A 13,016-nucleotide genomic window follows, 5' to 3' on the forward strand; every position below is an offset into this window, starting at 1 on the left:
TGGATCCATTATAAGAAGGAGAGCAAATATGGAATCAATCTTTGCTGCAAGCGCCCAGAAATTACTGTCTAATAATGAAACAATTTGAAGAGAGAAAAATCTGAAAACATTTAGAGGGACAATGAAATCATAAGCAATAAGGAGAAAGATTTGTGAATATCAAACCCTGCCAAATCCAAAGTCCCCGCCCCCCCACCACCACTAGGATTTCAAAATCATTAGAGGGAGTAAATGTTGTAGAAAGCCACCTCACATTTGGAAAGGCAATGGATAATGAGAATAGGAAAGAATAACAGCAATCATTAAATCTAGAAGGGAATTTTGAGAGCATCTGTCTAACTGTCCAATGCAATGGATGAAGAAAGAGAGATCCACAGGGTCTAAGAGGTTCGTCCTTGTTCAGGATTTCCAGCTGCCCCCCGAAGAGTCCTTCCCGCCACCCTGCACTCTGCTATGGTTCACATGCAGGGGGAACAAACCCCAACTGAAATATTTGGGTTGTGCATGCAAGGACAAAATAATATTCAGATGTCCAGTAAATATGAACCCCTTCCTCCAAAGCTTCTAATGTCAAAAAGAAAGAAGGATATTAAGTTTTCACACCTGATGGCATCGTGGAGACTGGGTCCTGATATGTTTATTCATTTGATCACAGCGTAAAACCCAGAGCACTCATTCCTTCCCCCATCCCATTAAGCCAGGAGGGTAGCTACCAGCAGGAAATTTTTAAGGAGATGATGCATGCCTTTCACTGAGGACATTTCTTACCCTTCAAAAATTATTTAGGTGAAATAGAGCCCCTGCACTCTACTGTCCTAAGATTATAAGAAAGATATTTTATTGGCACTTACCATGTATAGGTTTTTAACTACGTATTATGGAATTATCGAGTATATACCAAAGTAGGCAGAATAGCATAATAAACCTTTGTGTGCCCATCACTCAGGCTCAACAATATCACTTCAGAGTCAATCTTACTTCGTCAGTACTTCTACTCACCTCCTCGCTTCCTTGTTATTCTGAAGCTGATGCCAGATGATACCATGTGACTTTATAAATATTTTAGCAAGTATTTCTAAAAGATGAGTATTTTAAAAAATTATCATAGCACAATTACCAAACACCTAAGAAAATAAACAGTGGTTAAATAATATCATGAAATGCCCAGACAGTATTCAGATTTCCATGAACTCATGATATATGATCTCTTTTGACAGTTTGTTTAAACTGGCAGCAAAATGTGGTCCTTTTATCTCTTAAGTCTCTTTTAATGTAAAGTTTCACCCCCTCCCCTGCCTTTCTTTCCTTGCATTTTATTTGTTAAAGCCCCCAGGTGGTGTGCCCAGAATTTCCCAGTCTGTGTTTTCCAGTGTACGTTCTTATTTCGTGGTGCGGGGACAAGAGCTGAGCTGCCCCGTATGGCCACCACTAGCCACACGGAGTATTTAGATACAAGTTAAATTAAAAATGCAGTTTCTCTGTCACCTCAGCCACATTTCAGGGGCTTAGTAGCCACATGTGGCTAGGGGCTACCAAATCAGACAGCACAAATGTAGAATATTGCCACCACCACAAACTTGTACTAGACAGCACTTCACTAGAGGCTTACTAAAGGGCCATGGGGTAGCTTTGCAGAGAAGGAAAAGTGAAACCTCAGCCAGCTAGCCTTTAACTCAATATTGAGCTTCTGCATTGTATTTACTTTAAACCTCTGCACCTGGACGTTGAAAATGAAATAAAAATTCAAGGGATCTGTGTGTTTTTATACTTTTATAAATAGTTTATTTACAAGTACTTTTATTCACTTTTGTTATCCAACTTTTTTTTTAGATGTTACCGTACTGATATATTATGTGTAGCTTTTTCCTTTTGACAGATGTATAATATTCTGTTGTTTGACTGTATCACAACTGATTAATTATACCTTTAACATTTAGATTGTTTTCAGTCTTCTGAGCTTCAAGGAACATCGTTATACATCCTTGGCCTCCTGCTACAAATGAGTAAAGGAGGCAGCCTGAACACAGTCTCCGGGGCATTGAGCATGCCCATCTTCAGTGCCATTGGTCACTGCCCAGCTGCTCTCTCATATGATGAGTTTCCACTCGCACCAGCAGTGTGCAAGGGTCCCCACTTCCTTACAGCATCACCAGCATTAGGTGGTTTGAGCCTGGTCATTTTTCCTAATATGGGTTCATGCATATGCAGTAAAAGTATAAATACAAGCGTGGGAAGGGAAGAGGAGGGGAGGGAAGGGAAGGGAAAGGAGAAAGGAGCACAGATTGAGCTAAACCTATAATATTTTCTTTCCTTAAAAAAATAATGCATATATGGTGAAAGTTAACATTTGTTCAGTGTGAATGGTGGGTGCAAAGGTGTTGCTAATGATATTTTTAGTACCGTTTTGTACGTTTACACTACTCAGAATCAACTGATTTCATAATCACTTTTCAATGCAAGGGCTTAATAAAATATATACAGCATAGAATAAATTACTGAATACGGTATTATCTACTAGGTTTTGTTTGTTTGTTTTTGGCACTTCATGCTAAAAAGAAAACACAGCGAGAGACAAGCCAGTGCTTGTATTGATCCCCAGTGACCCGCAGCTCATAGAGTTTTCCAGGTTTATTCAGCTGGAATATTGCCAGGTAACTGCCTAAAAATGTTTTACTTTTTACCTGTATGCTATATTATATATTCCATAGCGCTTTCTTCCCCAAAGATGAGATAAACTGATAAAAAGGTAAACTGCAGATGCCGTCTGTATTGGGAAGAATGCCTGAGGTTCGTGGAGAACCTCTGACTCATTCTCATTTACTCACCAACTGGGCAGACAAGGTAGATTGCCTGGCTGGGACCTGGAGGCTTGTGAGCTCTTCCTGTCGCTCTGTTTGCAGTGGTTGCTTTAAAATCCAAACTAGATCTCTTCTAGAGAAGCCTGTGATTCTAAGGCAGCAATGATTAGTGTAGTTCATCAGTCCAAAAACAATTTTTAAATGCCGCCCATGGGCAAGGCATCATGCCACGCTGTGTGAGGGACATAAAGATGGACAAAAATTTGCCTCCACATCTGAGAACGTACAATCGAGCAACCTTTTTCCTTTCACAACACCAACTACAAACAATTTATTTTTATACTCAGAAGCTCACTCTGGCTTTGTTCTATTTTGATCTTTATAACTTATTTTAAAGATTGTTCAGTAGTTATTCATTGCTCAGTAAGTCTTACAATGACCTTGGGCCGAAAGCAGTAACATTTTGACCTGTCCTGTGGGACTTAGAGCTTCCCACTCCATAAAGTCAGTGGCGTAAATAATTTCAAATGATCCCCTCTTGGAGTTCTGTGTCAGGCATAGCATGAGAGAGAAAGGAGGTGAAGCAGGGAGAGGAATAAAGTGGGAGTGCCCCAGAATAAGCGAGAGTGGTATCCATGTTTTCAGCATTTTTATTCCTCATTTCCTTAAGATAATTTACTCCGCCTCTCTACTGGTTGAAAAAAACATGGAATAATACAGCAAACATAATGCCAGAATAAACACATTTCCTTTCGGTCTCAGTAATGTTGAGAAAGGGTCGGCATCTTTTCCATGGGTGTCCTTGGGGTTGAGCATTTAGGGTGTATCACAGCAGCAAAAAAACTAAGTGAGGACACACCTCTTGAGTTCACAAAAAGGGAGGGGCCGGTGTGGAGATGGGGCGGCAGAGTATTGTGAGTGCCCGTGAGTGTGCACGGGCATACACATGGTTGTACATGCGTGTCTGCTCAGGAACAGCACAGGGAGAAAGAATGACCTCAAGGAGGAAAGGTCCGCTACGTCTTGAAGCCATTCACACTTCACAGCGTCTGAACTTGCAGGGAAGGGGTTCTGAAGGCTGGTTAGTGGTGGCAATACCAGACTTCTGGAGACTAGAAGTTGGACTCCCGACAGTACAGGTGCATCTGGCCAGCAGGACATGAAAAGAGCTCTTTTCAGACAACAGACAGCCTAGTACGGGGAGTGTGAATGGCTCAAACATCTGCCTGATTTCCCTCGAGGTTTCCAAAGGATGAATTGGTTAGTCAGTCAGTCAGCGGGACACTTCAGGCAGCTCGACAAATCCAGAACACTGGGGGCCAAAGTTAGAGAAATGGTGTCATCTCAAATAGAGTGTCCCAGAAAATAATCCCCCTTTCTGTCAGGAGAGGAGGGTTAGAGGTAAGGGGGTTCGGGTACAACGTATGTCAAGGTCAAGGTGTGTCTTGTGAGGTTGGTGGTAGGTATGAATGATCCAGATTGCTTGTTATAAAGGACTATCTGTCATTTTTTGCATCCAACATCTACAAAAAGAGAAAGCATAACCTAATCCTAAATTCGGTCAGATCAAATGTCACAGGGCTGAATAAAAAATAGAAGTTATAATAGGGAAAGGTCATGGGAACACCAAGTCTGACCTTGACCGCCAGGGCAGTTTGCTACAAGGAGTGAGCTTCAATTTCTAAGTCTCAAAAACAGCAACAAGGTTATTTCACAGAATTGTCGTGAAGATTGAAATGGTATAAAAGGAATGCCATGTACACAGACGATACTTACTATTTTTATTATTTTCAATTCAATCTTTTCCATAAAGAGAAAGGAAGAGTAGATACTGGGTCACATCCATAGCATTGCTTTGCCAGGATCGTCACGGCCAAGTACAGTGCCAGTCGTCCCTACAAAGGCTGGGTTTGGGCCGCTGGCCTCTGGTGCTCAACCTTCTCTCTTCCCCTCCCCCAGCCAGCTCCTCCCTGAAGAAGCGGTTCAAGCGGCGCGAGATCGAGGCCATCCAGTGCGAGGTACGCAAGATGTGCAACTACTCCAAGATCCTGTCCACCAAGAAGAACCTGGACCACGTGAACAAGATCCTGAAGGCCAAGCGGCTGCAGAGACAATCAAAGACAGGCAACAACTTCGTCAAGAAGAGGAGAGGGCGTCCGCGAAAGCAGCCCACTCAGTTCGATGAGGACTCCAGAGACCAAATGCCCGTGCTGGAAAAATGCATCGACCTTCCCAGCAAGAGGGGGCAGAAGCCGAGCCTGAGCCCGCTCGTCTTGGAGCCAGCAGCCACTCAAGACACCATCATGGCTACCATCGAGGCGGTCATCCACATGGCCCGGGAGGCGCCGCCCCTGCCCCCACCACCCCCGCCGCCCCTCCCGCCCCCGCCTCCGCCGCCGCCCCCCGCCGCCCCCACCCCTGCCCAAGACCCCCCGAGGAGGAGGGAAGAGGAAACACAAACCTCAGCCTCCCGCCCAGCCCCTGCAGCAGCCGCCCCCGCAGCAGCCCCTGCCCCAGGAAGAGGAGGTGAAGGCCAAAAGGCAGAGGAAGTCCCGAGGGAGTGAGAGTGATGGCCTTCCCTAGGGTGGGTCTGGGCGTCTGAACCTGGGGCTGGGGGAAATGACACATTGCAAGTGCAGTGAGCCGGGGTGGGGGCGGAATCCCACGCTGCAGGGACACCGATGCCCTTCTCTCCAGAAGCTGGGCAGGCAGAATCGCGCCCGATGACGGGGTGGAGCCATCAGTAGCTCTTGGGAAAGCAAAGCAGGGGGACGCCTTCAAAAGAAGCTTGTCCGTGCTTTACAGCAGTTGCAAACCACGCGGCACTTCAGTATGGCTAGATCTTTGCAGGCGAGCAGAAGACCCATGGAGGAGCAGAAAGCCGGCGGTGCTCTCCGACAGCCACCCGACCTCCTGCATCCAAGGTGCGTCTCTGATTCCATTGCATTTGCTGGCCTGGAAAATTGAAAGGGAAGCACCCTCAATTAGGAAACATTCCAAGGGGAGAAAAGCTGCAAATTTCTCAACTGGCTTTGTTGTAACCCATTTCCATTTAATTGGTTTTTACTTTTCCTTTGGTTTTTCCAAGCTTGGCTAGGCTTTGGGGCACCAACATCATCTTCGGGTGACCTGAATCTTTCCGTTAACCATAGTTTCTCAGATGGATTCGTCATCAGAAGGTGGAATGCTAGTGATAGGCAACCTTAGACGTGGATTCAGATCCTTCTGTATGCCTCCTCTGTACCACACACTGATACTTAGCGTAGTCGGTTCCTAGTTTTCCTTTGCCCATTGTACTTCCATATACCTTTTCATTAACTTACTTACTTGTTGCCTTCTTTTCCTTGGTACACACCTAAATAATGTAAACTTTATGTGTGTTGTAATATTCACCCTTGGCATGCTGTCCCAAGGAACTTGGCTTTGAATCCCAATCATTGTGAGACAGATACTCAGTATTGATAGAGCCTTTTTAATAAGTGATTTAGAGCAGCCGAGGATATGTTGGCCGGGGTGTCAACCAGGTTATTTTTATACTTAAAACATATCAGCAGAGAATAGGCAGAATAAAATGGTTTTAATAACCCACAGCAAATGGAATACTGACAAATCACCAAAAATTGAAACCCCAGACCCACCAGAAAGATAAAAGTCTAGCAATGCCTTGGTATGTGAATTTTCATATAAGTAACTATCATAAGTCGTTGAAAAAAGGAAACAACAAGACAATAGAATAAGTCCATTATCTCTTGGTAATTATTTCTTAAAAGCAAATGGGAGTAAGTGTTCTTATCTGGAAAAAAAAAAAAAGAAGGAAAAGAAAATGCTCAAAGGGTATCACCACTCCAATTGTATCAAGCCACCTTGGACAAAGTATCCAAATTGTGGTTGCCTTAATAAACTAAAACATTTTTGTACATAATGTAATTATAAATCTATCAGTCTGCATGGATGCAAACTGTGTGTGACAAATCGTCTTTTAAATGGTCAATTTCAACTGTACATTTCTCATCCAAGTTGTACTCTAGCCATCCGTTTAGCGTGGACAGATATTCCATCTCTAACACCCATTTCCACAGCTCAAGTGAAACATGTTAAGAAGACTCAGAATGAATATGAAGTTTCCATCGCCGTAGATGTTTTCTGAAAGTCAGATGTGGAAATTTCAAATAAGTATTTTCAATTTCCTCCCTTCCTCCTCCCCTTCCCTTCCCCAAGACATCAAACACCTGGCATGGTAGATTATAAAAAGAGAGACATTGAGAGACAGAATTCAATTTTCTAATGGGAATTAGAATATCTGGTTTACCTCCAAATTAAGGTTCTTTACAGGAACTTGGGACTGGCTGGAAATTGTATTATCACTTCAAAACACAACACTATTTCCTTAGAGAGAGAGATGGATTTTTGTTGGGAACACAGGAGAATAAGGGATGGGGTATCTGTGGGAGTAAATTTTAAAAATCCCAAGTTAATATGCTTGCGAACATCACTGCTCTGTCATGGCACCAACAATTGGTTGAAATTACCCACAGAGCCATCCTCTTCTGCCCTGTCACCTTGGACTTAACATCATTTGCTCCCCACTAGGTCAGTCACATTTAATCCTAGTAATATGTAAGTTTAAAGGGATGCATTCTCCTGTACTTTAAAGCTTATATCATAGATACTCCGTTTGTGACCGAGGTGGACCTTTGGCATTTCACACAAGTTGAACAGCAAAATCAAACCAGCCACTTTCAATTTGTCATTCCCAAGCCATGTCTGAGTGGTTCTAAAGTCACCGGAGAGGAAGATTTAAATTAGCCCCGCTCACCCCACCATTGCTATGAAAGAGCAACCATTTTCATTCCAATTAAACCATAAAGGGATTTCTCTCCTGTCAGGCTTTGAAAAATCATTTCCTTCATTCTTGCCTTTGCCCTTCTTCCAAGCATTTCCCAACCAAGACTGTGAGCAGACTGAATCTTCCTGCAGACGAGAATGAGCTGGCCCCTCTCTAAACGTCTTAAAGGAGGTCCCAACCCCTAATTGACATTAACCTCTAGTTGGAGAGAAATTTCAGAAAAATTAAGGATGCATTAGAATTTCCAGACCAAGGTAAGGCATTCCTGGAGGGATATAGCAGGCTTCTCGTTTATACGTAAACTCAGTTCTACAGTTGTCATGTGACTTAAATGCAAATCCTATACTTAGGACCCTAAAAATAGATTAGAAAACTGCAGAGGACCTAGGGTGAGACATGCTGAATAAGCCCATGGAAGGTGGAAGCAAGTCCCAGGACCTGCCAACTTCCTCTCTCCCCTGCCCAGCGCCCCTTCAATGTCATGTGACATTTCCCTTTTTCTTCTACTTTCCATTAACTTGACTCCTCTCACTGGTACAACCTTCTCCTTAGTCTCTAACTAACCCCTTCCCATTAGCCTCCCCCTCTTGTCCAGGCTCAACACTGGGCCAGTCTAGTTTCACCTGTCATTTGCTGCTGACCCAGGATGAGAACCCCAGCAACCTTGACCTGGACCGAGGCATCTCTAGCCAGTCAACACTGCCTTCTGGGGCTGCATTTTTATTTAGGGAAGATGTCATTTGGGATGTATAGGACTCCATAAACACCTCCACAAATTATTTCATTAGAAATCTCTAGTTTTGTTTTATTTTGTTTTGTTTTTCTACAATACTTTCCTTCAGCAAGCAGGTGTGAACCCACTTATAGAGAGTCTGATTAGGGGTGAGCAGAGGATAAACTGAGATGTAAAAGCCTCCTTCTAGGTGATGATGGGTCTTCTGACCTACCCTCCTTAGTGGCTGAGGAGCCACTTGCTTTCAACCCCTCATCTCAGATGAAAGATCCAGAAGTCTGACTTCCTCAAATAGCATGGCTCTGGCTACAACCCAGAGAAGATAGGTCAAAAGAAAGGAGAGCATGTCAGGGGCTGGGTTGTGACTTGGCAGGACCGGGACTCAACAACCACTGACAGCCCAGAGTAGGTGACTAAGGGCTGACAGAGGATTAGCATGTTAACTTGGCTACTGTCTGGAGTGGGAGGCCATGTTCCATGGCAGCCGGAATTTGTGCTCTGCACATTGCTGGCTCTATAAATATGATAAGCAAGTGGTGACAGAATTATAGTATCAGGTGATGTACTACATGCAGATCATAAAGGATTTGGGTTTAGTACTTTTGGAGAAAAATCCCACTCCTACAGCTTATTACCCAACGATATTCAAACAATGAGTTTTTGGAGAATATTTTTTTCCTACCACTAGGAAGATTTACCTGGGAACTGTCTGAAGTCTATACATATATTTCCAAAGCCTTTAAATGCCAACTGTAGCATGGAGAGAGACGGGGTGGCAGAAGCCGAAATGCCTCAGAAGCCATTTAAGTGTTACATTGCGGGATTTTCAGTCCTTCTCATCATGTAAGAGTAGATAAATATAGACATTATTCTCCACACTACCCTCTAGTATCACAATGGTCCAAATGCCAGAGCTTACAGATAATGTCATCACAGTGCCTAGAAACTCAAACTGTAATATACCGTAGCATTTTCTTGGTGTTTTTTAAAGTTTCTTTCCACAATACAAGGCTCCCTCTGCCTCTTGTTTCTTGGAGAGTTTGCCCCACTGATGAGTCTTCCCTCCCGTGGGACTCGGTCATTTGGGGAACAGTCTTAGAAGCACATATCAACCAAGGAAGAAACTTCCTGGATATCGATTACCCACTTCCCCAGGTATAATAAACACTACAGGGGGGAAGGATTGAGAAGAGCTGCCGCCGGTCAACACTGAAGGGCAGTTCCAACCTAGGTTGGTGTCTTTCTTTTCTTCCTTTTTTAAAAAATCTATTTCTTAAATAATAATAAATGCACATGATGTGTTAAATATGTATATATATATTTCAAAAGAAAAAATGGGGCACAAGATTGTCTTATAAGTCGTGCTGGCTAATTTTTAGTTTGTATTCATAAGTGGTTTTTAAAAGCCTTTTTTAAAGTGTAATTTGCATGTTCTACTTTGATTGTATGTAAACATATTTTAGAACAAAAAATGTATTTGTATTTTATTGAATATAGAGGCAAGAAAATTGTACATTGTTTGAAATGTTCTTTTTGTAACAGTTTTTATTCATAAAGCATTTTTGTACATTTAAAATGAACACGGACTTGCTGTTATTTGAGGCGTAGATACATCTGGCATGCTTTACTGTCATGCTCCTCCATGGTCTTAGATGTTGGGTTTTAAACATTTTTTCTAAAAGAAAGCTCAGTCTTTTTCGCTACCAGATCAGGTTAGCACAGTATAGAGCACTTAACTATTAAAAAAAAAAAAAGTTAATCCTATTCATATGTTATTCATTGTGTGAAATTAAAGACATTCAATTCAGTCTAACATGAGTTGTGAATTCTTTTGTTTTATTTTCCATCTGGTTCACATCACTAAGGAGTTTAATAGTATTTGGGGGGTCTTTGCTCACACAAACTGGACATAGAATCATTGAGAAAATTCTAACCAAACTTCTGCCTTTTGTCTGAATCTGGGAAGAACGTTTGGCGCAGGATTTGAGACTGATTTACTGGGTTACTGTTCAGAATACATTACACCTGAACGTAAAGCCAATAGTCATTGCAAAGAACCTGTCAGACCTCTGCTGAAAGCAATCAAAGCTTGTCGTAGAATGTTGGAGACCCATCCTGCCCTAGATTTTTTGAACATTGTGGATGGGGATTAAGCTTTCTTACCAAATATCCCATGATGTCAGATGGCTGAAGGATAGATCCCTGGCCGGATTTCAAGTTTGGAGTGATAGGAAAGGCTAGTTAATCAACTATAGCCAGTTAGGGATCACCTAGCCAACGTCCATCAGTCTGAGGACAAGAGCCAAGAGTGAGAAGTCCTTGTTCTGAAAGAACTTACAAGGCCTGAGTGTGAAAAACAAACTCGCAGTTCTAAGTGAAACATGGCAAGCGGTAAGACTGATGGTGTCCCAGGAGAAGTGGGGGGCTCCCAGGCTGGCACTTTCTTCTCCTCACACTCTGTTCCAATTTTTCATTTAGAGTCAAGTTGTTTTTTTTTTAAAGCCCTTCTGAAGTAGAATTTCCATGCTCTACTTGGAGAGTATGTAAACATACATACATTTATGTATTTTTCATTCTTTCTTTAACCTGATGTTCCGCTTTCAAAAGCCAACGAGGTACATAAGAAGTGTGACCCGCTCATCCCTAACGATCAATCGGACCCGCTGTGACACTCATTAGGACTTTGGGCATTTGCAGCACCAAGGGTGGGATAACGGGAGTCTGGTGGAATGAACGGAAGCCGTTAGAGTAGATTATCAGAGCAGCCTCAGGACGGTTAGAGCACCGCCACTTTAGATAGCCTCCTGGGACTCAGAGAATTCAGTCAGCAACTTCTAACAAAGCAGAATTTGCCTGCTTTTCCCTCTCTGCCAACCATCTTGCACTGAACCAGGAAAATTTAAATTTATATAGTCCTCTTTACAACTTGGGTTCATTAGACCGGTGGTATTCCTGAAATCAACAATGACTTCCCAGAATGTCCCTAATCTCTTCCCACCAGCAGGGACAAAGCTGTTGCCTTGGAATGGATTGGTTCTCCCATCTTTTGGGGGTTCTAATCAGTGCACAGAGTGCCATGTGCTGACAAAGATTCTCGGGGAAGTCAGATGCGTTCACACGTGGGGCTGGCATGAATCTCCGTCTACAAACAGGTGGGTGGAAGGACTAGATAGCGTTAAATTTCTCTGCAACTCAACATTATTAATTTTGAAGCCCCCATTCCACCAGCATAGCAGAATCTTAGTTCCAGACCTAGGGGGTTGCTTGCTAACCTAATGGGGAAGCAAGGAAGGATCACTTAGAAAACCTCGCTCCAACTTCCTTCCAAATCATTTCTCTGTGCCCCAGAGTCCTTTCTACTCGCCTAGTGTCTAGGTATTTGAAACTTAAAAGCGGGGGGCGGGGGTATTTTTAATTTCTTTCCCCTGTGCTTTCTGCTGTCAGATGCGTGCCTTAAGGGGATGAGCTCAAGCCCGCCTCCCTGCCTGTACTGGGGGAGGACACCAGTAGCACGGCGGGCGTATTGGAAATCAGTTATGGCTTCAAAACTTTCAACCTGTCACACATGTGCTAGGGAATGAGGACAATAGGATATGAAAAGCTCAAAGATTTGCCCAAGCTTAGAAGGCTCTTTACAGGTTAGATGAGATAATGACCGGGTGCAAAAGGAATCGGGAAGAGGGCAACGGTGGTGTGTGTGTGTCTCCGCTGTTACTCGTGACACTTTCACTTTTATGGGAAATGTCCTTATCCAGGGTTTTATTTGTGACACAGTGGTGGCAGTGCACTTCCTAAAGTGTCTAGAGGGCTTCTGCTTACAGAATTAATTAAAGGGAAAACAGGTTCCAGGTCTTATTGACCTGTATCTATGCTAAATGAGAAAGTAACAGATTAGAAATTGTAAAACCTCGAAAGGGTTCGAAACCACACATCTTCTCTCATAACTAAGCTTGCTATTTTAAAATGTAATTCTCCCATTTTTAGTGGATAGAGCAGTAAAATAAGAATCGAGACACCTGGGATGTATTTCTGCTTGATCACTAAAAGAATTCTGTGCCCAGGTGAAACTTGTCAGAGTCTCCCTTGCTTACTCTCAAATGGGAGGTCCAACTCTCAAGGATATCTGGGTCTAAAGTCTCCGATGCCATCATTTTGCACCTTCCAAAGTGGTCCCACCTTGAGTTTCCATTTTTATCCCCCACCACTGTGTAAAGCTAATGATATGTTGGGGTTGTCACCTCAAGCCTATCCTGTCCTAATCTGATCAAACCATGTGAGGGCATGGAAGATGAGTGGGAAAAAAATAGAATCATGAGTTCATATATATAATCACGTTTTTCTTCCTTTTTTCCTTATTTCCTTCCCTGTCTGCACATTGCCAAGTACCAAAAATGTAAGGATGAGCAAGGAAGACACAATCTCACTGAGCTTTAAGCCAGCAAATCCAGATCATGAACTCCCTGCTCCCATCTCTACCTGTCCAATTTCTCCTCATGTTTTAAAGTTCAAATCAAGCCCCACCTCCTCTGGGAAGTTCCATGTCCACAACCCACAGACTCTCAAACCACTCTTTTAATAAATGTGGTATTAATAATACCACATGTGACAGAGTATAACCCTCAGCCAGGACTACCATGTC

General features: G+C 43.0%; 1 protein-coding gene across 1 annotated transcript in view; it reads left to right on the forward strand.

Annotated features, from left to right (window-relative positions):
- The window catches only part of SETBP1 (SET binding protein 1), a 366,573-nt gene extending 356,383 nt beyond the window's left edge, over positions 1-10,190 (forward strand). Inside the window, 2 exon segments of the mRNA XM_046025006.1 lie at positions 4,758-5,197; positions 5,199-10,190. Of these exon segments, the coding sequence (XP_045880962.1) occupies positions 4,758-5,197; positions 5,199-5,381 (623 nt within the window). The 3' untranslated portion in view covers positions 5,382-10,190.
- The last annotated feature ends 2,826 nt before the right edge of the window (positions 10,191-13,016 follow it).

The sequence above is a fragment of the Meles meles genome, chromosome 12 (genome assembly GCF_922984935.1).
Source record: "Meles meles chromosome 12, mMelMel3.1 paternal haplotype, whole genome shotgun sequence".
NCBI classification, from domain to species: Eukaryota; Metazoa; Chordata; class Mammalia; order Carnivora; family Mustelidae; genus Meles; species Meles meles.